The sequence below is a fragment of the Peromyscus eremicus genome, chromosome 17 (assembly GCF_949786415.1).
Source record: "Peromyscus eremicus chromosome 17, PerEre_H2_v1, whole genome shotgun sequence".
NCBI lineage: Eukaryota > Metazoa > Chordata > Mammalia > Rodentia > Cricetidae > Peromyscus > Peromyscus eremicus.
The window spans coordinates 5865522-5892376 of record NC_081433.1 but is presented as its reverse complement, the minus strand read 5'-3'; the positions used below and the strand labels follow the sequence as shown (position 1 = coordinate 5892376).

Below are 26855 nucleotides of genomic sequence, written 5' to 3'. Positions count from 1 at the left end.
ATGGCTAGCGCGCCCCTGCCTGGGCCCCCCGCGCCAGCGGGCGGGGACGGCCCGAACCTCAACAACAACAACAACAACAACAACAACCACAGCGTGCGCAAGTGCGGCTACCTGCGCAAGCAGAAGCACGGCCACAAGCGCTTCTTCGTGCTGCGCGGTCCCGGCACGGGCGGCGACGAGGCAGCCGCGGCCGGGGGGTCGCCACCGCAGCCGCCGCGGCTGGAGTACTACGAGAGCGAGAAGAAGTGGAGGAGCAAGGCGGGCGCGCCGAAGCGAGTGATCGCGCTCGACTGCTGCCTGAACATCAACAAGCGCGCGGACGCCAAGCACAAGTACCTGATCGCCCTCTACACCAAGGACGAGTACTTCGCCGTGGCGGCGGAAAACGAGCAGGAGCAGGAGGGCTGGTACCGCGCGCTCACCGACTTGGTCAGCGAGGGTCGCTCTGGCGATGGGGGCTCGGGCATCGCGGCCACCGGCGGGTCCTGCAGCGCCTCTCTCCCAGGCGTCCTGGGCGGCTCGGCGGGCGCCGCTGGCTCCGATGACTACGGGCTCGTAACGCCCGCCACGGCAGTCTACCGCGAGGTGTGGCAGGTGAACCTCAAGCCCAAGGGTCTGGGCCAGAGCAAAAACCTGACGGGTGTATACCGCCTATGCCTGTCTGCGCGCACCATCGGCTTCGTGAAGCTCAATTGCGAGCAGCCGTCGGTGACGCTGCAGCTTATGAACATCCGCCGCTGCGGCCACTCGGACAGCTTCTTCTTCATCGAGGTGGGCCGCTCGGCCGTCACCGGCCCCGGCGAGCTGTGGATGCAAGCCGACGACTCGGTGGTGGCGCAGAACATCCATGAGACCATCCTGGAGGCCATGAAGGCGCTCAAGGAGCTCTTTGAGTTCCGGCCTCGCAGCAAGAGCCAGTCGTCCGGGTCGTCGGCCACGCACCCCATCAGCGTGCCGGGCGCGCGCCGCCACCACCACCTGGTCAACCTGCCCCCTAGCCAGACCGGCCTGGTGCGCCGCTCGCGCACCGACAGCCTGGCGGCCACCCCGCCAGCAGCCAAGTGCACCTCGTGTCGGGTCCGTACGGCCAGTGAGGGCGACGGCGGAGGCGCGGCAGCCGGGGCCGGGACGGCGGGAGGTAGACCGATGTCGGTGGCCGGGAGCCCCCTGAGTCCCGGGCCGGTGCGCGCGCCCCTGAGCCGCTCGCACACCCTGAGCGCCGGCTGCGGAGGCCGGCCGAGCAAAGTCACGCTGGCGCCGGCAGGGGGCGCCCTGCAACACAGCCGCTCCATGTCTATGCCCGTGGCGCACTCGCCGCCTGCAGCCACCAGCCCCGGCAGCCTGTCCTCCAGCAGTGGGCACGGCTCGGGCTCCTACCCGCTCCCTCCCGGCCCCCACCCGCATCTGCCTCATCCGCTGCACCACCCCCAAGGCCAGCGTCCGTCCAGCGGCAGTGCCTCCGCGTCCGGCTCCCCCAGTGACCCGGGTTTCATGTCCCTTGACGAGTATGGCTCCAGCCCTGGCGACCTGAGAGCCTTCAGTAGCCACAGGAGCAACACGCCCGAGTCAATCGCGGAGACCCCGCCAGCTAGGGATGGCAGTGGGGGCGAGTTCTATGGGTACATGAGCATGGATAGACCCCTGAGCCACTGTGGCCGCCCTTACCGTAGGGTCTCTGGGGATGGGGCCCAGGACCTGGACAGAGGGCTGAGGAAGAGGACTTACTCCCTGACCACGCCTGCCCGGCAGAGGCCAGTACCCCAGCCTTCCTCTGCCTCCCTGGATGAGTATACTCTCATGCGGGCCACCTTCTCTGGGAGTTCAGGTCGCCTCTGCCCATCTTTCCCGGCATCCTCTCCCAAACTGACCTACCACCCTTATCCAGAGGACTATGGGGACATTGAGATTGGCTCTCACAAGAGTTCCAGCAGTAACCTGGGGGCAGATGATGGCTACATGCCCATGACCCCTGGGGCGGCCCTCAGGAGTGGTGGCCCCAGTAGCCGCAAGAGTGACGATTACATGCCCATGAGCCCCACCAGTGTATCTGCCCCCAAGCAGATCCTGCAGCCCAGGTCGGCGGCAGCAGCCTTGCCGCCCTCCGGAGCAGCAGTGCCAGCGCCCCCTTCAGGGCCAGGGAGGACCTTCCCAGTGAACGGAGGCAACAACTACAAAGCCAACTCCCCAGCGGAGAGCTCCCCAGAAGATAGCGGCTACATGCGAATGTGGTGTGGCTCCAAGCTGTCCATGGAGAACGCAGACCCAAAGCTGCTCCCCAACGGGGACTACCTCAATATGTCCCCCAGCGAGGCTGGCGCTGCGGGCACGCCACCTGACTTCTTCTCAGCGGCTTTGCGCGGAGGCGGCGAGGGCCTCAAAGGTGTCCCTGGCCACTGCTACAGCTCTTTGCCCCGCTCTTACAAGGCCCCCTATTCTTGCAGTGGGGACAGTGACCAGTATGTGCTCATGAGCTCCCCTGTCGGGCGAATCTTGGAAGAGGAGAGGCTGGAACCCCAGGCCACCCCAGGGACCTCCCAGTTGGCTGGCACCTTTGGGGCAGCGGGGGGTGGCCATACCCAGCCTCATCACTCAGCAGTGCCTTCCCCCATGAGGCCGAGTGGTAGCGGTGGCCGCCCTGAGGGCTTCCTGGGCCAGCGCTGTCGGGCAGTAAGACCCACACGCTTATCGCTGGAGGGACTGCAGACCCTTCCTAGCATGCAAGAGTACCCTCTACCCACAGAGCCCAAGAGCCCTGGCGAGTACATCAACATTGACTTCGGGGAGGCGGGTACCCGTCTGTCCCCGCCTGCCCCCCCACTGCTGGCATCGGCGGCGTCATCCTCTTCGCTGCTTTCAGCCAGCAGTCCTGCTTCGTCCCTGGGTTCGGGTACCCCGGGCACCAGCAGTGATAGCCGGCAGCGCTCCCCGCTCTCTGACTATATGAACTTGGACTTCAGTTCTCCCAAGTCCCCTAAGCCTGGTACCCATAGTGGGGATACAGTGGGCTCCATGGATGGCCTTCTCTCCCCCGAGGTCTCATCCCCATACCCACCGCTGCCCCCACGTCCTTCGGCCTCCCCCTCTTCCCTGCAGCAGCCTCTGCCACCCGCCCCAGGAGAGCTCTACCGCCTGCCTCCAGCACCCGCTGCCACTTCCCAGGGCCCCACTACTGCTGGCCCCTCAACGTCCTCGGAGCCTGGGGACAATGGTGACTATACCGAGATGGCCTTTGGTGTGGCTGCCACCCCGCCACAACCTATTGCGGCACCCCCAAAGCCCGAAGGTGCCCGAGTGGCCAGTCCCACATCGGGCTTGAAGCGCCTAAGTCTCATGGATCAGGTGTCTGGGGTAGAGGCCTTTCTTCAAGTCAGCCAGCCCCCTGATCCCCACCGGGGTGCCAAGGTCATCCGTGCAGACCCACAGGGGGGGCGACGTCGCCACAGTTCGGAGACCTTCTCCTCTACCACCACCGTCACCCCGGTGTCCCCGTCCTTCGCCCACAACTCCAAGCGCCACAATTCGGCCTCTGTGGAAAACGTCTCTCTCAGGAAAAGCAGTGAAGGCAGTGGCATCCTGGGAGGAAGTGATGAGCCACCCACATCCCCAGGACAGGCACAGCCCTCGCCGGCTGTGCCACCGGCGCAGCAGGCTAGGCCGTGGAACCCGGGTCAGCCCGGAGCTTTGATTGGCTGTCCCGGAGGCAGCAGTTCTCCCATGCGCAGAGAGACCTCCGTGGGTTTCCAGAACGGCCTCAACTATATCGCCATTGATGTGAGTGATGAGCAGGGGTCCGTGTCGCCGTCTCAGCCTCAGCATCCACAGCCAGGAGACAAGAGCTCCTGGGGCCGGACCCGTAGCCTTGGGGGGCTCCTCGGCTCCGTCGGAAGCACTGGCGCCAGCGGGGTGTGTGGGGGCCCAGGCGCTGGAGCCTTGCCCTCTACCAGCACCTACGCAAGCATCGACTTCTTGTCCCATCACTTGAAGGAAGCCACAGTCGTGAAAGGTGAGGTCCTTTGACCTTGAGGCTGGGAGGGAGGGTGGAGTATTGGGTGGCTTTGGATGTCACTCTACCCCAGTGGTTCCTTGGCTGCCATGTTATTGTTGTCTTTCGCCAAAGAGCTCATCAGGAACATTGACTTGGGTTTTGAGTGGAGTTAATGCCTCCCTGTGGGCAGGAGAATTTGAGCTTTTTTTTCTGGCCAGCCATCTCTGGCCTGGGTCCGTGTGGTCCTGCCCTTCCCGTCTGCTGGCTGGGTGGGGTTTCCACAGAGTGGCCACGCCAGAGGAAAGTTGTTTAGGTCTTCACAGTTGATGCTGAGAGGCACCAGCTACTGTCTCTGTGTGTGAGTGACCGGGCCCCAGGTCACTGCTGCCCAGCCCTGAGGTTTATTAAAACATATCCAAGAGTCCCTCAGGAAGTGAGCATGAGTCTTGGTGGAATTGAGCATGAGTCTTGGTGGCTGCTCGTAGGAGCCACCTGTCACTTCAAGTTCACATGTAGACTGTGACAAGTTTGTCCATCAGAGGCACCATGGTTCTCGTAAGGGAAATGGTAGTAGTGGGGCTTGGCTTACATAGCCTGATGGCGGCTGTTCTCACCTGAGCATAACTGGGAGTTTCCTGGAGGGTTTCCTGTCTGTGGGTACTACTAGGCAAGTAAGCCTCCCAGGATTTCTGGTGCTGTAGGTCCGGGACTTGGCAAAATGGCATTGTTAATAAGCCCCCAGGTAATGCTGGAGCTGTTGATGTAAATCCCTGGGGAGGTTTGGGAACTCAGGAGCCACTGGAAGGCCCTTGTGGGCTGGGTGGAACAAGGAATAGGGTTGGCATAGGGACAGGATGGGCTGGGCTTCTCAGAGCACCCCAGGCAGTAACACTCAGCCGTGTTTCAGGATCAGGGATTGAAGTGCAGGTCTTTTCCAGAAACAGTGGGACTGGAGGACGCCCAGCACAGTCTCCTCCCCAGTTATCAAATATCCACCAGCATAGAGCTGGGCTTGCTGGGCAGCTGGCAAAGCCTCCTGTGTGTCAGAAAGGCTGGAGTGTAAGAGGAGTCGGGGGCTGGGGTGCTGAGCTCTGCTCTTCTTCATCTCGCCTGGGTTTCTATGTGGGGTTGCTGGCAGGACAGACTGGGGGCCACGGTGGAGCCGGTTGGTGTGATTTGGAAGCAAGGTGGTGGTCTGTTTCACAGGGACCTGTACATTTTCGGTTCTTAGAGTAACCGGAGCAATCGAATGCGATCTATATTCAGACTGTGTTTTCTAGTATATTTGGGGCTGTTAATTCATAGGCTTCAGGCTTATAGCTTGGGGGAAATGCCATTATTCTAAGGTAATGGATGAAAATCTAATTCTTCTATTATAATTAAAACTGGAGCAGAGGAAGAGGAGTCTCCAGGAATTACCAGTAGTACAGCGCTTCAACATCTAATTAAATCAACTAGAAGTTCGCAAAGTGTCTCCTCCATGGTCAGTCTCTCAGGTGAAGGTCATTTTTCAAAGCTTTATTAAATAGTACAAAATTTCTAATGCTAGGGAGTTGAGAATCAACTAAGCCACAGGCCATCTAAACACGGCAGGGTGTAACTGAATAGGGAAAGTCTGTCAGCCCCCACACACCCCTACACACACACACACACACACACACACACACACACACCCGCCACACACTTATTTAGCAACTTCTATGTCCTTGGTAGAGGGGGTGGGTAAACAGGCAGTTGGGGTTGGGTGGGTGGTCTCCACCTTTGGGAAAACCCAGACTGAAGTCTACACTGTGAAGCCTGAAGCCTGTGGTACAGTCACTACATTCAAAAAAGGATTCACTGGCAGATTAGAAAGAATGCTGATCTGCAGGGGTTAAGTTTGTTTAGACACCTGGTTCATCTAGTCCTGCTTAGGGTTTCCCACCAGGATAAAATTCCTGTCAGCCTGCAGGATTCACACATGTGAAATCCAAACAGTTCTTCCTACAGGAGACATCTTGGTTACTGTTGTTATTCTGAATTCTGTGGATAGTATGCTAAACTCCTTTCTAAAAAGGGGTATTTTACAGGAAGAACAGATAACTACAATTCATCTATTGTGCCAAAGCCACATGTTCAAAGGAGGCATGTATGCCAAATTAGATTTCTAGCAAATTGACTTGAACAGAGAGCAGCATGGGGGGGGGGGGTGAACAGCAATCTTCCCTCACAGAGCTGAGCTTGATGTCGGTCAAGCCACAAAGGACCACTGAAAAGGTAGAATTGGTGGTGTGCACAGATGAAAAGTTGTCTGTAGAGCAGTGTGCTTTGAGAGCGTGATTTGTAGAAGCCAGGCTAGAAGCAAGAGTGTGAAACTCAACTGCAGAATGCCTTTGCCACTTACCAAGCTGTGCCCAGGCTCTTAGCAGTGCCCTGTGCTTCTGCCCCAAGCTGCTCACTCATACTCTCCTGGACAGACCCCATTAGTTACACAGACATGGAATAATTTAGCTCAACCCGGGTAGATGTAGTACATAAGTAATTCAGACGTAAAGTCCTGGCAGTATTTCATAGTCGACTGCAGTTGAATTGGGAATGGGGGTGGGTTTTAAACACTCCTTATTAAGAAGCTGGTAAACCCCAGGTATGTGTATATGTATGTAGTTTGATTAATCTGTCAGAATTATCTTGTTTGGGAACTGGAAATTAATTGGATTAACTGTGTTTTAAAACTCCTTCTTATAAAAGTGTGCACATTATTGACAATAGGATTATAGATTGGTGTGCTCCTTAAAATGTTAGTTTTCCTCCATAGAGGGATTTTCATTCTGTTAGTTTCTGATGGTGAAGAGGCTGATTGGGTAGATAAGTACTGTGGAAAGCGTCTATATGTAGTTCTGTTTGCTCAAAAGACTATCCACACATCCTTCTCTAACAAGGTTGTCAGATAAATGAGGTGTTTCCAAAGGGGCGGGGTGGGGTGTGTGTCTTGGTTTAGTCTAGAAAGTTCTGCCTTTGGAAGTGTTTGATCCCTGGAGTGGGCACAGTAGCTTTGCCAGCCTTGGTGGGTGCCTTCTAGGCCTAGTGCCTGGGGGATGAGGTAGTGCTGTGCGGGTGGCTCTCACCTCCTAAGGCCGAGGCAGCTGAAGTGCTAAGGAAAACACTCTGGCTTTGGTGAATGAAAGTCACGTGGCCAGTTCTGCTTCCTTTATTGAAAGAAAAGCCTTTACAGAAGTGAGAAGGAAGGAGGGCAGAGCGAGGAAGCCGGGGTTCTGGTTGCTAATCTCCTCCGAGAGCCACAGACCCGCGCTTCTGGCTGTGTTGTCTACAGAACAGTGGATTCCGGTCCTTCCCCTGCTGGGTCACAAAGTCATGAAAAGAAGAGTGTCCTAAGCCCTTCCAGAGGGAGCGTGAGGAAAACAGCAGTTCTGTACGGTCAGGAATGTGGGCCGCCGCCACCGCCGCCGCGAAGGGACTTTTGGAAATGAGTGCTCTTGAATTAAAACTTAATAAAGACAACCCAAACTCAGTAGTCTGGGAGTGGAGACAAAGCCTTCTTAAATGCTTACCTTCCCTGACGCCTCCTTGGTTGTGCTCGGGGCTCTGAGAAACCCACCTCCGCTCTTTAAGAATTCCGTAAAGCCAGGTGGTAGCTCAGCCTTAGAGCAGTGTGAGAGAACAGCAAAACAAAACAAGATTTGTTCCAGAAAGGGGGAAAAAAATGAAAGTAACAATGTAGAGATTCCAATTACATAGTAGCAGAACAATTAAGAAAAACAGGTCTGCTGTCTGCCCTGGCTTCAAAGCGGGCTTTACATTCCTGTCTGTGATGTGCTCAGGTATTAAAAGCTGTTGACAAGATGAGGATGTGTAATTAGAATATACATTTTAAAAACTGACTCTTAATGCTGAAAGCGCTAACTAACAGCCAAGCCCTCAAACTTTAGATGTTTAATTAGCCGGAGTTCAGCAGGGATTCAGTTCTGTTTGTTGACTTAACTTGGGGGTCACTCCTGAAGTTTTGATTTCAGTACTGTGCCGTCTGTTTGTAGGATAGGAACATGCTGGATTCTTTGCTCTTCACCCCAGAAGAGCAATTTTCATAGCAGCAGCTGGGCATAAAGGCGTTCTGTTAGATTCCTGTTAACATCTTTCTGTGGAAGCATATTCTGAGAGCTAGGTAACTTCGCTATCAGATCTGGCAAGCCAGCCAGCTTTTTATTTAGTTTTGGGAGGGGGGCATTGGATAGTACAGAACTGAATGTTTTCCGCTCACCTTGGAAACTTAAGGGAAAATGTAACTTTATTCTTCTATCTACATTGCCAATTAGGGTGGGGGCCACTTTGACTCAGAGGGGAGCTCAGCCCCAGATTCAGCCTCTTTGCCTAGAGAACTGCGGTAGGGGTGGAGTCTCTTCAGTCTCCCTAGACCAGCACAAAAAGTGTATGTTTTCATGCAAGATGTGCCAAGCATTTTAATGTTGCCATTTTAGTACTGACCTGCTACAGAGGTGTGTTACTTATCCGGCTATGGGTTTTGTGGCAGCAGTGCTTTCCAGATCTAAACAGAATACTCTTTATTTTCATTGGTCTGAATTTATCAGTCAAGACTGCAGGGGGAAGGGGCGTAGTGGAAGGGATGTTTAGTTGAGGTGGGTGGCACCGGGAGGGTAGAAGCCAGTGTGTTTCTGGAAGGAGCTGGTAGGGGATGCTGGGGTCAGTGGTGGCCACTGGTCTTTTGTGGGTAGTTTCCTGGGCTCATACGGAGGGTGCCCTGAAGTAACACATGCAGAACAAAGTTGGAATAGACAGGGAAGCAAGCTGCACACCAGGAGCTGCTTGCTGGGTACAGAATGTGCCAGACACTCCTGGGCTTGGCAGACTTAATTGAATTCATTGTGTTAGAATGCCGAAATAGAGTTGGGTTAAAATACACAGACTGTGTATGGATGATAAAGCAGTCCATTTAATAATTGCAATTTCTTTTTCTGCTAAACTAGAAAAAGTACCGAGTTTTACACAGTCATAGTTATTTGTTCAAAGATGTGCTAAAAAAGAGCAGACAAATGATTTAAACACTGTCCCACTTTCTTGTGTGGTATTTATGCAATGACATTTGCAAAATATTTCTTCTTGTACATTTACTGAAATTGGGTCAAACGTTTGGATCCACAATATATCTTAAAGATAAACCTTTACATGAACTTTAAGTACCAAGTCTTTTAATATTTATTTTAAACAGCATCAAGTTTTCCAGAAACACTTGTTTAGAGCTGGTATCTGTGTTCCCATACTGGTTTTTTTTTTTTCCCAAAACCCATAGGTTTTTTTTTTTCCTTTCTTCCTAATTGAGACTTGAATGCATCTGTATTTTCTGAGGACATTCAAATCTTTATACAGTCACCTCAAGAATATTGATCCTCTATTCTTTTACTCTATAGCGAGTTGGTATAATTCCTAGTGATTTATCATGGTATTTAAGCTTGGGGTTTTTTCAAAGCATAAATGTAAGCTCTATAGTTCATCCTGGAATACCGTTTTCATTATCGCTTCAAAAGCCACATGTTGGCATTGGGGTGACTCTGCTTTTTCCACGTGGTCACAATGTAGTGTTTTAATATTTATTACTAGGACACGAAATTTCTCTACTCATTCTGTGGACTTAACTCAGCCCATCTTCAGGGACCAAAGTGTACTATTAACAGTCCAGAAACGTGGTAAACACAATATGATGCTGAAAGAATTCTACCCGTTGGGTGTGATGAAAAAGAAACGTATTCTGAGCAGTACTGAACGGTAACTTCACAGGGCACAGTGGGCGAAATTCAAACCTTTCTTGCATATGGTGTTTTTATTTCTGTAAGTATAATGTCATGTGACATTCATGCGTCTTATGATATATGCAGAATCAGCTTCTATGTGTATGGGTGTTTTGCCTATATTTATGTCTGTTTATGTCTGTGTACCACATGTGTGTCTGCCTGCCGACCAAGGAGGCCAGAAGAGAGCATCCGATCCCGTGGAACTGGAGTTACAGAGGGTTGTGAGCCACTGTGTGGGTGCTGGGAATCCAACCCAGGTCTTCTGAAGGAGCAGCCAATGCTCTTAAGAGCTGAGCCATCTCTCCAGCCCGACTCAGTTTTTGATGGAATTACAGAACCTGGTGGTCAGAGAGTCAAGTGACCTGTCCAAAGTCATTAGGACAAAAGGAGGGAGCAGTGTTGGCTCTTGAGTCCGTAGCCCAGGCTCTTTATGTTGGATTATCAGCTTGGAAAGCACAAAAACCATGCTGCCTCAGAATTTCCCAGCTGATCTTCTGTTTCCTGTTTCTGTCTGTGGCAGTGAGTTAATCTCCCCTTTTCCCTCTCACTTCCCTCCTTAAAATTTCAGAGTAAAATGGGAACAGTTCGGGAAGAAGAATGGAAGGATGGACGTTGTGGGAAAGCCCTCTCGGTTTTTAGTGTTTTTTTTTTTAAAGCCAGTTTCCACCTGTCAGTTTGAAGAACTTTGGTGTTAATTTCCAATCCCCCCCTTTTTTTTTAATGGGCCCGCTTTTGTCCATGGATTTGTGAGCTTAACACCTGGTGGTCCAGCCATGCTTCCCGGGTCTCTCCTGAGTGAAACATTTCTATTCCTCTAGCAGTTTTTAAGTTTTAGTAAAGAACACAGGACACAGACATAGTCCTTGATACAAAATTTAGCATCCACTTACATGAAGCCCCTTCAGCTCAGTGTGGGAACAGTAGGGGATGTGGGGTGGGCTCCAGAAGTGCATCTGAGGACACAGAGCCAGAATGGGAGCCACTGCTCAACAATGATTCAAGATCAGATTTAGCTAGGGTAGAGTAGTTATGAAGTACCACCAGGAGAGCATTGAGAAGGTGGTCCAGTAAGTCTCTCCTGGGGTCAGCCTGCTCCTGTGGATAACAGAGCAGCTGAGCATGCGCAGCGGATCCCACCGGCCCCTCTGCTGTTGCAGCCCGTTCAGGGAACAGCTTGGGTAGAGACAAGGATGTATTTGAGGGAGAAAAGCAAAGTGCCTAGTGAGAAGATTGCTCACAGGACAGATGGGGGGAGGGGAGAATGTCGTTAAGAAGAAATGTTTCTAGGCTAGTTCAACGTGAAGGCTGAGGCTACCTGGCAACCCTGTAAGCCTTTGCTCTTCAGGACAGAATCAGCCCTGCTGACCAGTGATGCAGGCTGGGTTAATAGTCTCAGCCTCGGTGTCCTATCCCTGGAATATCATATACCTCTCACAGCCCGTTAGCAGCTTCCAAAGAGATGAGTCATTAACTCAGTTAATGATGAGTAGATTTGGAAACACCAATTCAGAATTAGCCTCAGGACCAACCAGTTAGTGGCTAATCATCTGTTGCTGAGGTGGTTATCTTTTTGGGGGCCAAGTATTCCATGGGGTCTTAATGTTCTTAAGGTCCTTAAAAAAAACGTTGTGGGGAAAATCATTTAGCTAGATTTTTACATGATGACAAATGGGTTTCATTCAAATTGAATTGGACACAAGCTGCCCCCCTTCAGAGGTGGTGTGATTATAAAAGAATACTTAGGCAGAACACACCAAGAATTCATTAGATGCTCAGAGTTAAAACTGTGGGAGAGCGCTGGAAGGCCTAGTGCCCTAGGCGATTGTCTTGCTTATGCTGGCTCCATCATAGAAGAGGATTCCTTCTCACTAGCTGATGGCAGCCCTGGGCCAGGAGCCTGCCTTCACGAGCCGTGTGTGCCCAGAGCGGGCTGATGGAAGGAGACTTCCACAGGACAAGCAAACCAGAACCAAGGCAGCTTCTCCAGGTTCAAGGGAGGGTCGGGTTCAAAGCTGACCATCTCGGCCATCATGGGTCTGTGGAGCACTCTCTAGACACAGAATTTTTAGGACAGAAGATGGACTCTGGCTGCCCTAACAGACCAGTTCCAGCCACTGTCTCTGTAAGTCCGTTAAAGAGGCAAAGAGAGACTTGCTCCGTCAATAGAGGAGGAATGGTTCCGGGCATCTTGTGGCCACGGGTCCATCTTGGGGCACCGACTTGTGTGTTGAGTTTCAACAGAGGAAGAATTGGGGCTAGGGCCAGGGGTCTTGTGTAATTAAGCAGCCCCTGCCGAGCTGTGTCATCCTTATCTCAGTTCTGATTCTCCAGGATGGTCCAGAGAAGTACTTCTTGCCTGAGGGGACAGCTGGCTCCTGCGGGGTGGGCTGCCTGCGTGTTCATAGGTGATTGCCCTCCTCGTGGGGGTGGGGGTGCTGCCTGGGGAGTCTCTGCTGTTCCTGGAATCACAAGTGGCTGAAAGTCTACAACAGCAGCTTATCTCTGTTCCTTCAGCGTCGGGGGGATGGGATAGATTAGGCAGAACGAGGCTGGACTCTGAGCCAACCTGAGACACACACACACACACACGCACACAGCTAATATGTCAGGCTTTTGCCCAGTTTTTACTTACTTTGTGGGCTTATATGAGAAGGAAACACTTTTTTGCTAAAGTAGCTTCTAGCTGTATTTAATTATGAAGTTGGTCGTAAAAACTGGGGACTCCATTTTCCATCTTCTGGCATGCTGTGAAGAGCTCTTGCTATCACAAACATAGACGACTTTTCCAAGTATGGTGCGTGTGGATTCCCTGAGCGCGGCCCTGTGCCTCTCTGTAATTGAGCGCATGCCGGGGAAACCAGCTGTTACCGCAGTGACCCTGGTGTCCTCTGCCTTCTTAGTTGTCAGAGAAGCAGGGGGATCCTCTCTTCTCTTCTCCCCTGGGTTAGGCCCCCCTGGGCCACTGCCCTACCCTCACCCCTGCTCAGGATCTTGGCTGCCCAGCCTGGCAGATGGAGAAATAGTGACGTGGGGTGAGCAATCTTAGAAGTAGATTGAGATGACTCTGCTAGATTTTAAAAGTGTACAAATAAAGCAGGAGCATCAAGCGGGGTGGGTTCACCACAGTGGTGGATTAAACAGCACCACTGAGAAGCTGGTTTTGTGTGACGAGGTCAGAAGTGGAGCCGCTTAGGACTGTGGTACTCAGTGGGTATGGGAGGCTCTGGTGGTCACGCCGGATGCTATTCTGGATGTGGAGACCTGGCTTGCCTTGCTGTGAGTATGGAGCGGAGGATGGCCAGTGTGAGCTTGGAGTTCTTCCGGCCTGTTGGTGTGCGGAACATGCACAATGGATGTGTCCGGCCAACAGCACACGTGGTTTTAAAAGCTTGCTGGTGTTTGGAAGTGGTTCAGCCTCACTTTGCTGAATTCCATTTTAACGAGTTATTGTAGAGGCAATGCCTCAGAGCACTGTCCGTCCTGGCAAGCTAGGCGTGAGGCTCATCCCTCTGTTTACCTCCGTGGTTTGCCATCCTCCTGGAAGCCAAGGCATAACTTGCTGCTTTCCAAGGGAAATCGAGGGGAAAAATTCTTTACCATGGTTCATGTCAACTGAATTTCCCAAGTGTATACACATAGAAAATTCTTCATAGGCAGATCAACGTATAAGCTGGTGTTCCCGAGGGCACTCTTCTGACAGAGAGGCATTCTCACTCTGCGGCATCTCTTCGTCCCCATCCCTCCAGCATCCTTTCATAGCATCCTTTCATAGTTCATCCCCTCTGACAGTGAGATGGGGGCCGTCTCCCTGCAGACCTTCATTCTGAGGGGCCGTGCCTGGGTGCTGCTGGGTTTCCTTCTCTTGAGTGGTCCCTTCCAGCTGGTGCAGAGGGCTTGGCAGGAGACGGAAGTTCATAGGATGTCTGCCCCTGGGCTCCAATAGACCATTGTTTTGGGTCTATCTAGCTATCCAGGAGGTTGGCTTTGTCTGTACCCACAGCCCAGCTTTTCATCCTCTGTCACCAGGAGCCTTGGCCCTGTCTCTCTGACCCTGAGCCTTAGTGCCCTAATGTGGGTGGCTAGTAGAGGCTCTGCCTGGGCTGAAGTTGTCTTTCTGGAAGTGTGGTCCATACGGACTTGAGGGCTTGGGTCACCTTATGAGCACGCTGGTCACCTAGAGCACGTGCGCTGCCAGTGTCCCCGTGGATCATGTGGCGTTGGCTGAACCGTGTGCCCGCGGGGCCTAGAGGGAGGCAGGGAAGGGCTGTGTTAGCTGGGTGCTGTGCCACATGGTGGTACACAGTACGTTTTGACTTGGTTCTGTCTGTCAGGGTTTGAGGAGAGCAGGGAGGCAGAGACGCCCTGGCCTTCTGAGGCTCCTAGCTTTCAGTGGCCTGGAGTTACCTCCAGCAGGAGTTCCCCTTCCCCACTACATTCACACTGTCAACTGAGCTGGTTCTCCTTTTGCTAGGCCCTGCTTGCCTGAGTAGTTCCCTGTGCTTCCCAGTGGTCCCTGGGCTGCTAGAAACCGGCCTTGTTTGCATTATTCCTGGAAGCATCTTAGGGGGATGGGGCTGTGACAGCAGGTCCCCTTTGCCCTGCTCCTGTGACTCTCGCAACAGCCAGAAGAGCCAGCCTTCCTCAGCAAGCTCAGGGCCTCGGGGTCTGAAGAAGTCTTTGTAGTTCAAAACATGGCATGTGGCTGCATGCCTTCATGACTGATGTGAAGGAGTCTGGCCACAGAGTGTGAGTCACGCCAGAAGCATGGGCTCCTTGATGTAGAAAATCAATATTCATGTATGTTTTGTTTGTAGTCATTATGGTTTCTATATAAAATCTCCTTTGATAGTTTCACTGTGATACAGGGGTTGGCGGGGAGCTGAGCTAGGGAGAGAATATCCCTATCTTCAGGAGTGCGTGTGGTTGACCTAGCTGAGAAATCACCTGGTTGATGGTGGCCATGGTCCTCGGTCCACCTTCAGTCTAATTCTGGCTATTGTAACCTCATGCCTCCCAAGCATACATCCCATTGAACCAGGGAAAGCTGTGCAGGCTTCTGGGTGGTGGGGCTTCCCAGCTCTGTTAACCCAATCTAGAAATTTCTTCTCAGACATGCTCCAGAGGTTATAGATCCTATCAACTCTTCAATCAGTATGAGCCCTCATGTCTCCCAAGCAGATTGGCTATTAGTTGAAGGAAAGTACATGAATCTGCTCTGAATATTTATTCTACTTCTCCATAATTTGACAGGAAAAAAATAGGTTTTATAACTCCAATTGTAAGCATTTTTATTGTGTACCTAAAGCATAGTTTTTACATCTGTGTAAGCATCATACAGAAATGTGCTACATATGAAAAAGGTATCCTTAGAAGATACCTGCCATTTTAATGCCAGCTATGGAAGTGCAGCCCTTGGAATCACATGTTCGAGCGACCTGACAGAGATTTGGATTGATTATGAATTGCAGGTGAGGTAGGTGTCAGTTTCTCTTTGTGAAGCTGAGTATCCACAAAGCTTGCGTTGTGAGGTGACCAGATGGATTGTGTGCGGGGCTGTGCTGTGAAGCCAGAGAGGCTGGGTCTAAAGAGTGCCGGCTTCACACTCGGTCTTATGACTCGCAGGGTCCGTAAGAGGATAGCTTGGCCTTTAGCAGACAGTATTGCATTTCTGAAGAGCGTAAGCTTGCAGATAATTTCCAGAGGTATCGGTTAGTCTCAGGTGTAACACACAGGTGGAAAATGTGTGGTGCTATTTTGACAAACCTGCCTGTGTCTTCTCTTGTTAAATGTTGGTGGGTTCATGTGCCTTTGAAGGGTTGGCGGGCTGGTTCTGTGAGGGATTGGACAGTGCTTGGTTGTCATAGCTACCCAGCTGTGCTAAGTGAGTGACAGTGGCTATGATCCAGTAAGACTTTATTTACAGAGATGCGGCCGGCCCCTGCTGTGCACCATCATCCTTTGTGAGATGGAGAGTGTTCCCCTTCCTAGGTATCTGAGACACCACCTTCAGGTTACCTTTTGGAGGTTGTATTTATCTTTTCTGCCCAAGAAGTGGCGTAAGCTGTAAGGGTGTCTGTTGTTGTTGTTGTTAGTTGAACTTAGCTTGACTAAGGAACATTGTCCTGAGTGCAGAGGACATGAAGGCCAGAAGGCCATGGCCACATGCAGTCTAGCAAGCAAGCTGCTTTCTCAAGGCATGTGTATATCACCTAGTCTTACTCATTACATAGGATCAGATACTAGTATGGTATTTAATGTCCTTTGAAGAGAGTTCTATAAAAAGCCCATGAAAAAATTGCATGATCTCATACATAGACTATTAAAACAAAACCATCCAGGTTAAATGTACAGAGAGCAGAGAGCTCCATGAACCTGGTTGTCATGGGCTGGGTTAAGTGTGGAGAGGGGAGAGGGGCAGACGCAAAGAAGCCAGTACGTAGGGCAGATGGCTCTTTGGAACCTTCAACGTATGACAGTTGTATTAGGGAGTATTGTTTTTGTTTTAAAACAAGTAACCTTTAGCTGTTCTTGCTACCAAAATGTAACTAGAGGAGGTGACATCGGGGAACTGGTTAATCCACTTCTGGTAACCTTTCTACTCTGTAAGTGTGCCCCACAGCATCTTGCCGTAAGCCTCCTCTCTTACAAAACAAAACCGAACAAATGGTTCAGAGCAGAAGAGGAGATGGTGCTTGGGTGGACTCTTCTTATTCCCTCACTCCCGCTGGGCCCCAAACATCTGTCTCAGGGGCCAGAGGGGCCTCCCATTTGACAACCCTGGGGAGAAGTTGCCCCCGGCTCACTCGGGAGGCCTCATCACTCTGACTTCTCCCTCTGGTTTTAACCTGGGATTAGAGTGTCCTAGTTTGAGAGAAAGGGTCCACTAGACCAGAAGACTCTGGACTCCCAGGGCCCTGGGCTGGAACATGAAAACAGCTTGGCCCTGTGGCGTTGGATCTGCACCTGCCGGCAGCTGAGGGTTCCTGTCAGGGAGAAGCTCGCCCGATGCCCACATTAGGAAACAGCCATTGAAACCTTGGCTTGTAAAAGCTCCAAGGCTGAGCTGGCAGGTTCCCATGGGCAAAGCTTTGGGTGTGTAGAGAAAGTTTAAAGTGGGGTACTTCACAGGCCGGAGGCCTCTGAGCACACCGAGGCTGGGCCATTAAGAGGCTGTCTTCCTTGAAGGATTAAGCTGCGTGAAGGGCAGATGGCTCCGGCCTTGAGGAAGCTACATGGCTTCATCTCCCGTCTGGGATTGATTGTGTCGTTAGCAAGTTTCAACTCGAAGGTAGGGAGTTTGTTTAATAACAAGCATCCAGAATGAAAGGATTGTAATTGTCGGTGGAAGTGAGCGTTCACGTGAAAGAAAGTCGGACTCTCTCAAGCAGGTCGTCACAGGGAGCTTAATCATCCATGTTTTCCTTGTAAATGATTTTTCCAATTTAGATGAAAGGTTAAGTAACCGTTTGCTTTTCTTAGAATCTCTGGCGGCTTTGTTATCACACCCAACCTGACTTTTTTTTTTTTAATGCTCTTAGCAAAGTAAGAAGATACTAAATTATCAGGCATATTTTTCTAGGAATTTCTCTTCCAACTGAAAAGCCTGTTTTCCCAACTAGTTCTGTGTTTAAATAAAAAGCCTAAACTGGGCATTGAGATGGGCTTGAAGGTTATGGGACCTCACCAAAGGGCTCATTTCTTCCTTAATTTGGTTTGCTACTAGAAAAATAAAATGCGTGGCCTCTGGTTTTCTTTTGTCATGCAAATCAATATTCATCTAAATAGCACTAGTGATTCAGAGCCCTGAGCGCGTTAGGGAGTCCACACCTGCTCTTCTCTGCAGTTCACAGAACCTCCTGGGGCTCCAAGTGAGGGTCTGTGTGTGGCTCTTCATGGGAGAGAAGGGCTTGCAGAGGTCTGGAGACAGAGCCTGAGCTCCCCAGGGCAGAGCTGTCCTGACCCGGGTATATGCCTGGGATCTTGAACATGGACGTGTGAAAGGCCTTGATGTCAAACATGCGAAACCCAGCGTCTCAGGAGACATCCCAGCGGAAGTCCATCTGACTCAGCTGCCCCTATGTCTGTCTGATTTCTTGCTAACAGACTCTGGGGTTGGTGCTCAACTGGGTAGTGGAATGGGACTTCCTTGTTTTGCTACTTGTCCTACGAACTGTGAAGACCTTGTCCCTGGACTTTCAGCAGTGTGTCTGTCTCTGTCTGTACCTCGGTCCCATGTCCTCTCTCCTCCCTCGTCTGCTCTTCTCCTGAGATCTGAGCACAGTCTTTAGAGGTGGAGCCACTGGGGCTCATTGAATTCTTTTTGTCCCTGGGAAAAGGTGACCTGAAGGTTCGTCCTCAGGGACTGTGTCCCACGTGGTGCGTATCAGTGACATAAGTCATCGGTGACAGCTGAGGGAAGGTAAAGCATTAGCTGGGCTCTGTGGCAGAGCAAACGGACGGAAGTTGCTTTGCTAATGGCTTTCACTGTTGCTACCTGTCTGCTTTTTGTGGCTCCAGGCACTTGCTACTTTGCAGGGTTCGTCTCTGATCTTATGGATTTGGGTGTAGAATTGCAAGGGGTTTGTAGGTCTGTTCTGTGTGCAGTGCAGGATCTTCCTGGGTCTCTGTTTTACCACTGGGACTGGGCAGCGCCAAGTTTCTCCCTTCTGAAGGCACATGCAGAGCAGAGTGACCATAAATTAATCATCCTTGTGTTGCCTCTAGTGGATTTGACATAGGTAATGAATAAATAAATGTATACTGGCATTTTGTCCTTAGGAACTATAAATATTTAAGGTTGGGGATGTCAGATTAGCAGGGTTAGAAAATACTTTCCCTCCTTGTATTCTATATGAACCAGCCCAGTCAAAGTAAACAGAAAGGCATGGGGCACACGCATCCTGGTTCACATGCAGAGGGCACGCATCCTACTTTCCACTAGGGTCAGTTCCCAGCTCTGGTTCCTCTACTGATGGACTGGAAAGGGTTGGTGAGGGCAGAGGCCTGATCTTAGGTGTCTAACCCCCAGGCCTGGGCCAGCCTCCTGAATGTGGCCCACCTCAGGCATGGTAGGTCAGGGCTGTGGCCAGCATGTGCAACATAGATTTTGCTGCCTGCTCACACTGGAGAAAGGTGTTTTGGACGTTGATGTAAAGATAGCCATCTTCAGTCTTAGGCCTTCTTTTCATAAGGATAGACAAGTGGAAGTTCCTTTCTCTACTTCCTTCTTCAGTGGTACTTCCCAGTTTTAGGGCTCCATGGAGTGGGTGCAGCAGACTTTGTGGCCACCAACCAGCTCCCAAATCAAGACATGGAGACTTATTAGTTATGAACACGTGGCCTTATCTTAGCTTCTATTTCTTGCTATCTCTTATAACTTAAATTATCCTATTTCTCTTCATCTACATTTTAACCTCAGGGCTTTTTACCTTTCTTTCCTTCTGTACATCCTACTTTCATTACTGGCTGGCAGCTGCCTGGCTTTGAGGCCTGTCCTTCTCTTTCTCCCTCATTCTCTCCTCCTCATTTTCTCTGCCTGCTGGTTCAGCCTAATCCTCTCCTGCCCAGCTATTGGCAGATCAGCTTTTTCTTAGACCAATCAGGTACCTTAGGCAGGCAAGGTGAAACAGCAACCCGTCTTTACATAGTTAAACACATCTTTACATAGTTAAACACATCCTTATATCGTTAAACAAATGTGACACACCTTTACACAGTTAAATAGTCCACAGCAGAAACAAATGTAGCAGATCTTTACATAGTTAAATGTCTACAACATGTAGGTCCAGTGAGGCTCCCAGAGTCCCCTTGCTTCCCTGTTTCTGCAGCTCCTCCTACCCCCAGGATCGCTTCTGATGGCTCATCCTGTTTATAGAGGTTCCCCGGGTCTCTCACACTGTCTCTGTCAGCACTGTGGCCACCTCAAAGACTTGTCTTAAGGAACTATTGGTAACGGTGGTTCTGTCAGTGTGTAGACACACTAAAGACAAAGTCCCATGATCCTCAAGGAGTCCTGAGGTCCCCATACTAGTATTATGATCATTTGTAGACTGTAGGAGTGTTTGATCTCACAGCAAACAAATTCCATCACCTTGTACTGCCCTGGTGTATGTGAGAGAGAAAATGTGGGATGCGCCCATCCTGAGCACAGCGGTCTCAGCTGGCTGTGTGGTGCTGTCTCATCTCCCTGTCCTGTTGCGCGTGTGCTGGGCACTCGTTCATCTTCCCCTAAGATACTGTTTTTGGATGAAGAAACCTTACTCGAGGATAGAATTTAAAAAGAATCATATTGAAAGGACTATACATGGTGAATGAGATTCTTCCTGCTTCTGAGCTCAATCTTTGTCCTTAAATACAGTTTCACTTGATATGTACTCCTAAAGACATGATGCTTGGGGTTGGATGTCTCGGCCACATGGCATCCCTAAGAAAGTGCAGTCCTCACTGGCCCTTGAACACACCCGTGTTGTAGTGGGGACATGGAGGGACTCCCAGAGCTCCTTCCAAGATTGTGGGTTCGGCTTCCTCTCCCTAAGTGTTGTATAGAAATAAGTGACCTTGATTGGTGTTCTCCTGTAGGAGTTTCACTGGGTTAGGGTCACCTGAGTGACAAGATGCTGTCATTTTGTTGTGAAACTTGGGCCCTGCTTGTTAAGGTGTGCCAGCAGCCAGGTGCCACTGTACCCTGGAGTCTCTTGGGATGAAAAAAATCACAGTGGTCAAGGCAGGACCTAGATGGCCGACCTTTTCCTTAGGAAGAAATACTGAACTCAGTGTCTGTTGATTTCATTTGCATAATGTGTATCTCCTAGTTGTTGAAAGAACATAAAGCTTACAAAACAAACAGCCATGAGGTTGCACAGCCTCCAAGTGTCGAGTTCTCAGGGGAGGTAGAAGAGTTGGGGTGTTTGCTCCGTGTGTACAGATCTGTGCTTTGCTGGAGAGTAGCCACACGTTCTTGTTTGTGCTGGGTGTTCCTTAGGGGCTTCTTTTCAGCTTCAGAGCACACTGCAAATGTCCCTCCTGTTGAGTCAACCCTGTGAACTCAAGACCACACGCACATGCACACTCATTCTCTCTCAGTAGAGAATGAGGTTCAAGAGTCAAAGGTTAGAATTCCATTCGATGTTAGAGGTGTGTCTAGCTGTGTGATGGTATTAGAGCTAAGAGAGGAAAGGTCTGACCAGTTGAAGACCCAGTGCAGCCTTGTTGCTATCATGAGTGATGTAAAGTTAGTATGTCAGTTTATTTTAAAAGCCAAGGAACTTTGAAGATAAAAAGGCAGGGTCATCGTGATGTGACATCAGTTTTCCAAGTTATGCAGTCCATTGACGAAAGAACATAAGTGTATATGTACACACACACACACACACACACACACACACACACACACACAGGTAAACAGGGACTTTTCACACTAAGAGTGGAGACTGGTGGTAAAGGTGTGCTGACCCTCCATGGGAGGGGAAAACAGATGCAGCTGGTCACATGACCACATGATAGTCTTCCTGCCACTCAGCTCAGCAGGAGAGTTGGTAGCTTTGGTGCTTGAGGAGATGTGTACAGGCTAAGAGGTGTGCTGAGAGCCGTGTGACAGCAGACATGTGGCTGTGAGAACTTTCAAGTTTAGGCTGTGGTTTTTCCAGACAGGGTTTCTCAGAGTAGCCATGGCTGGTCTGGAGCTCACTGGGTAGAACAGGCTGACCTCGAACTCACAGAGATCCTCCTCCCTCTGCCTCCCAAGTGCTGGGATTAAAGGTGTGAGGTCCCTGTGTTAGTTTTACAATCATCTGTAGACTGTAGGAGTGTTTGACCTCACAGCAGACATGTTCCATACATTGTATCATCCTGCCCAAGTCTGGGTCTTGTTAAGAAGAGGGGATCCAGATAACAGGCAGTTTCCTGGGGCAGAAGAGTGGACTCCAGGCAACCCTTCTTCCCTGGAGGAGTCAGAGGTTGACAGTGGTGGCACAGCCCCTCAGCAGATCAGTGAGGTGTGCGGTGGCTGTCATTCACCCCAGTGCCTGGGGAGGCAGGCCGGTCCCTCCAGCACAGATGCTTGTCATGAAGGCCAGAACCCTGCCCATCCCCTGTGACTTCTTTGCTGGATTGCTTGGCAAAGTGTGTGGGGGAAGACATTTCTCACCTATGTGCAGGTGGATTTGAGTGCACCCTGCTGCCCCATCTCCAGGACAGCCGTCTTGAATTTACATCTCCCTAGTGTCTCATTTCTAGGGAGAGGCCCAAATCCCAAATTCAGGTCCATGGGTTTGGGGGAGCTCTCAGGTTGCTGTGGTCCCTGGAGCATGGCTCACCAGTTATCTGATCTTTTTTTTTTTTTTTTCAGAGTGAAATGCTGCCGGCCCCATCACCACCACACGGAACTCCGAATCCATTCGAAGGAGATGCTTAGCATGTTTCCAACCAACGCTGCTCACTTTCCTTTCAACGGGAGCAACTCTACATTTTGAGACTTCTGTGAATTGTATTAGATAAGGAACCAAGAGGCAAGGCCCCTTCTCTTGCCTGTTCCCACACGGGGCACTCGTCGCCACCACACTGTTTGTGTTGCGTTTTGTTTTGTTTGTGAACAAATGAGTTGATGGAGTACACTCCAGGAGATTGGACGTTCCCATTGGCCTTCGTTGATCCTGGCCATCCTTGTCAGTTCTCTGTTACTTTCATTTTGGCAAAGCGGATTAATCCCTCAGCATGCAAGGAGATGCTACAATACCCATGAAAGTGGTCAAATCTGGTATTTACTGGCTTATGGTCAAAACTACCACAGTCCTACCTCAGTTCAAGGTGAAGCCGAATTGTTTGGCAGGGTTCAGGGCAGCTCTGCCCCAGTGTGTCACATGCTGACCTCCGTCTCTCTGATAAGTGGGTGTGGATTCCAGTCCAGGTACCTGCAAATGTTTACTTATGCACAGAGCCCGGTGTGGGACTGACAATTCATTCTCCATGGGATTGGACTCGAAGACGGATTAATCCTAGTAATTCCTGAATGTGACTGGAGCAGCCTCCTTTTGGAAATCGTCAGCCGTCTTTGGGGGTAGGGGTAGGGAAGGGTAGATCTCTGTACCTTTAACGGGTTTCTTGACTCTTCTCTCTGTAGATGTTCATGTAAGTACTTCAGATGGTAAAAGCCTTTTCTCCTGCCCACAAGCCTCCTGTCTGAACCTTAGCTCCCATTCCTTGAACCAAAAACTCAGCGTAGGCATGCTCAAAGCTCAAGGCTGGTTTGGGTTTGGCAATTTTTTTTTTTTTTTAAAGATATTATCTCTGACATAATGTTGCTTTGTTGGCCAACAAGGCTGCCCTGAACAGGAGAGGAGGCATTCCAGCCGTGGTCCTGTTAATGGCAGAAGAGGAAAACCCGCCTCTCTCCCTACACGCCTGTCAACAGTTCTTGACAAAGACTACCCCGGTTCTGTTTTCAGTGTTCTGAAAATGTCAGTGTTGTGGAATTGTTTCGTGTGTCACCTAGAAGGGCTGAGCTTGCCAGCAGAATATCTGTCACCTTGCTGCTCCATCACAGGGCTAGAGACCCTGCCTCCCCCGCCACCCCACCCCCACCCTCACCCCCCAGTGCCTGTCTCCTTCATAGTCCTGTAGAGGCTACACTAATTCTTGGAAATGTGAGTTGCTGGTTTAATTTTTTATTGTCATTTTGTTTTTGTTTGGGAGAATATATATATATATATATATAAGTATATAGATATATATCACTATAGAATAATACATTGGTAGGAAGAGGCTTTTTAGAGGACGACCAAAAAATTCCATGTCTTAAAAATATATTTAACAGCAGTGCAGCTGTCTTCCCGCTTCTGTGCTGAGCTTGTAGAAGAGGGCTGGATTGCAAGACAAAGTTGAATGTAAATTGGCCCGCACCCCTCGCGAATTCTCAAGGTTTACCTTCCTGTAGTTACACATCAAAGCAGTGCACGGGGCAAACAGCACTCTAGTGAAGGTCCGTTTGGGTGTGTGCTGTACTTTATGAAGATGCTCAAGAATCCCCTGAAACGTTTAACGCGTGTTGGGTCTAGGAACCTGCATCGTGTTTGCTTCGTAACTAAACCCCCCAGGGACAGGAGGGCCGATCAGCCGACTACAGCACACTTAAGCAGATGTGACGCGCCCTCCGTGTTCGGTGTGCGGTCACCACAGGACACAGATGGCACACGTCCCTGCTGCGGCCAGAATGAGCTAAACGAGAGTACGCTAAATTCCCCTCATCCTGTACATTTCAAGAAGAGCAGGCATATGCAATATTTACATCCTCAATTTAGTTTACAGAATGGAACCAAAATGTGTGAGTGTTAGGTTGGCCACACTTCGTGCTGTGTATTGGGTCTTTGTACATTTTGCCTGACTTAATCTTAAATTTAAACTATTTTTTGCTATATAAACTTTTAACAGTTATTAAACAGTGTTTTCTTTGGGTACATGTTGTTTCAGGATTACCAAGATGTTAAATATATTTCTCGCTATTGTGTTTCAACAAGAGACCTGCCCGCCCTGTCGTCTTCCGCTGTACATGCTGTATATAGGGGTCACGTGATGCCGCTGAAGACGAGAATAAACTGGAGTAGATTAGTGTGCTGTATTTAGTCTGTATTGACCATGGATGCCCTCCTTAATAGCCATATGCAATAAAATAAAATACATTATTTATGAAATGAATACGGATTGGAGGATGTTTTTCTGCATACATAACCAGTTTAGCTTGAAACCAGTCTCCTCTGCATGTCTGGCATTAATAAGCAGTGTGTGTGTGTGTGGTTTGGGCTTTTGTGTGGTTGTTCGTTTTTGAGACAGCGTTTCTCTCTACCTAGCCCTGGCAGTCCTGGAACTTACTCTGTAGACCATGCCGGCCTCATAGAGATCCGCTTGACTTTGCCTCTCGGTTGCTGAGATTAAAGGCGTATGACACCACCCCTGCGCCCCACTTGGATGCCTTTTGATTTTAAAACTTTTGTTCTAAACCGAAAATGCCCCCTCAGTCATAAACTGACAAAATCTACTTAAGGAAGATTTTATTTTCTTTCACAGTCTGAGGGTCCAGTCTGCCGTGGCAGGAAGGTCAGAACAGGAGCTCGAGGCCGCTGGTCACATCACAGCTGCAACTTAGCTCTCCTTCCTTCTGTTTTAAGTGTGTGTGTGTGTGTGTGTGTATGCCATAGACAACTTTCAGGAGTCAGGTTCTCTCCTTCCACGCTGTAGGGCCCAGGGATAGAACTCAATTTGCCAGACTTGCCTGCAACCGTCTTGCAAGCCCCACTTTCTCCTGTTGATACAACCCAGGATGCCAGCCAGGGGACAGTGCTGCCCATAGTGGACAGCTCTTCCCACCTCCATTAACCTAATCAAGATAACCCCCCACACACATTCTCAGAGGCCCAACTCCCGGATGCTTCTAGATTCTGTCAAGCTGACAAACCCACTGTTTTAAAGAGAGAAAATACTGAGTCCTTGTGGTGACCTGGATGCTGTTCTGAGTGTGTTAATTCCTTTCTGGCTCACCACAGCCTCACAACACTGTGTTTTTCTCTTTTATGGATTGGGGGGGGGAGTGTGTGTGTGTGTGTGTGTGAGAGAGAGAGAGAGAGAGAGAGAGAGAGCGCACACGCGTGAGAGCGAGAAGTAATTAGCATAAAGCAGGCCAATTGGGGCAGGAACCATTCTCAACAGCACGGTGGAGTCTGCCCCTCAGGCCACTGTGCTCCCTTCAGACACGAAGACACAGTCTAACTGTCACACCTGAGGTGCGGCTTAGGAGCAGATGACACTGAAGTGACAGTGATAACTCACTGATTTTTTTATCCAGGGCAGCTTTGCCTCTGCTGGAAGTGACTTCTCTGCATATATCCATCCACTTGGCTCTACTTAGCACTTGCAGTTAGTTACTAAAACCTAAACGATCCTTACCTCAGAAAACCTCTCTGTAGGCTTTGTTCACTCAGACTAGAGAATAGGCATGAATCAGACTCCGTGGGACGTGTGCTCTGGCCTCAAGAACTTTCCAGACATTACTCCATTGCTTTCCCCTCACTGAACACTGCTAACCCAAGGGAGGGGGATCTCAACCCAGAGGTTGAGAACTACTAGTTTAAATGCTTGAAAAATTCTGCCTTTGCTTTTTTGTTTTGTTTTGTCTGGAGATTGGGTTCTCCTGCCTCAGTCTATCCAGTGCTGGGGTTGCTGGGTGTGTGCATCACACAGCTTTCTGCCTTTGCTCTTGAGGCTCACCCAGCATGAGTCTCAACACTGAGCACGTCACTGTATTTAATTGGGAAGACTTGGAACCCTGTGTGGCTCTGGATTTTCCTAGTTCGAAGGAACATTGTTTTTATCTTTGAGTTGGGACCGTTTCCCGCCATGGGGACCGTTTCCCCGCAGGCTTTCCCCTGACCTGTTCATCCATCCACGTCTCTGTGTGTTCACTGGATCCCCTCAACTTGCCTCTGATCAGTGCCTGTGTCGGCCGGGCCTGCCATATCTTCCTGTGGCCAGTGTATTTATGAATACTGTACAATGTTGGTTCCCATCTCGGCTTTAACTGTCGGCTTGACACAGAGTCACCTGAGAAAAGAGTCTCAATTGAGAGACTGTCCAGATCACATGGCCTGTGAGCGTACCTGTGGGGTGTGGGAGTGATTTTTTAGCTGATGTAGAAGGGCCTAGCCTACTGTGGGTGCCAAGCTTCCCTGGGGAGGTGGTCTGGATAAGAAAGCAAGCTAAGCTGGAGTCTGCAAGCCTCCATGGTTTCTGCTTCAATTCCGTCAGAGATGGACTGTGACCTGGAAGTGTGAGTCACGGGTACCCTTATCTCTTCTAAGGTGCTTTAGTCACAGCAACAGGAAATTAGGACAGTGGAGTTTCCTTCCTTTGCTAAACTATGTTTTAACTATTTCAACTTGTGTCTTTTATTTTGATAGCACTGGAGTTCCAATCCAAGACCTTGCACGTGCTGAATGAGGTTTCTACCATGAACCACATCTCCACCCTGATTTTATATTGATGGAAGTGATCGGGTTAAACTGATACAGTACAACCTCTCCCTT

General features: G+C 50.2%; 1 protein-coding gene across 1 annotated transcript; it reads left to right on the top strand.

The window, feature by feature from the left end:
* On the top strand, positions 1-24474 carry Irs2 (insulin receptor substrate 2). Its single transcript, XM_059244798.1, has 2 exons — positions 1-4003; positions 22133-24474. The coding sequence occupies exons 1-2, from the start codon at positions 1-3 to the stop codon at positions 22135-22137; spliced, it is 4008 nt and encodes a 1335-aa protein (XP_059100781.1). The 3' UTR covers positions 22138-24474.
* The last annotated feature ends 2381 nt before the right edge of the window (positions 24475-26855 follow it).

Coding starts and splice junctions, on each gene's coding strand:
- Irs2 (XM_059244798.1), top strand. CDS start 1: ATGGCTAGCGCGCCCCTGCCTGGGCCCCCCGCGCCAGCGGGCGGGGAC.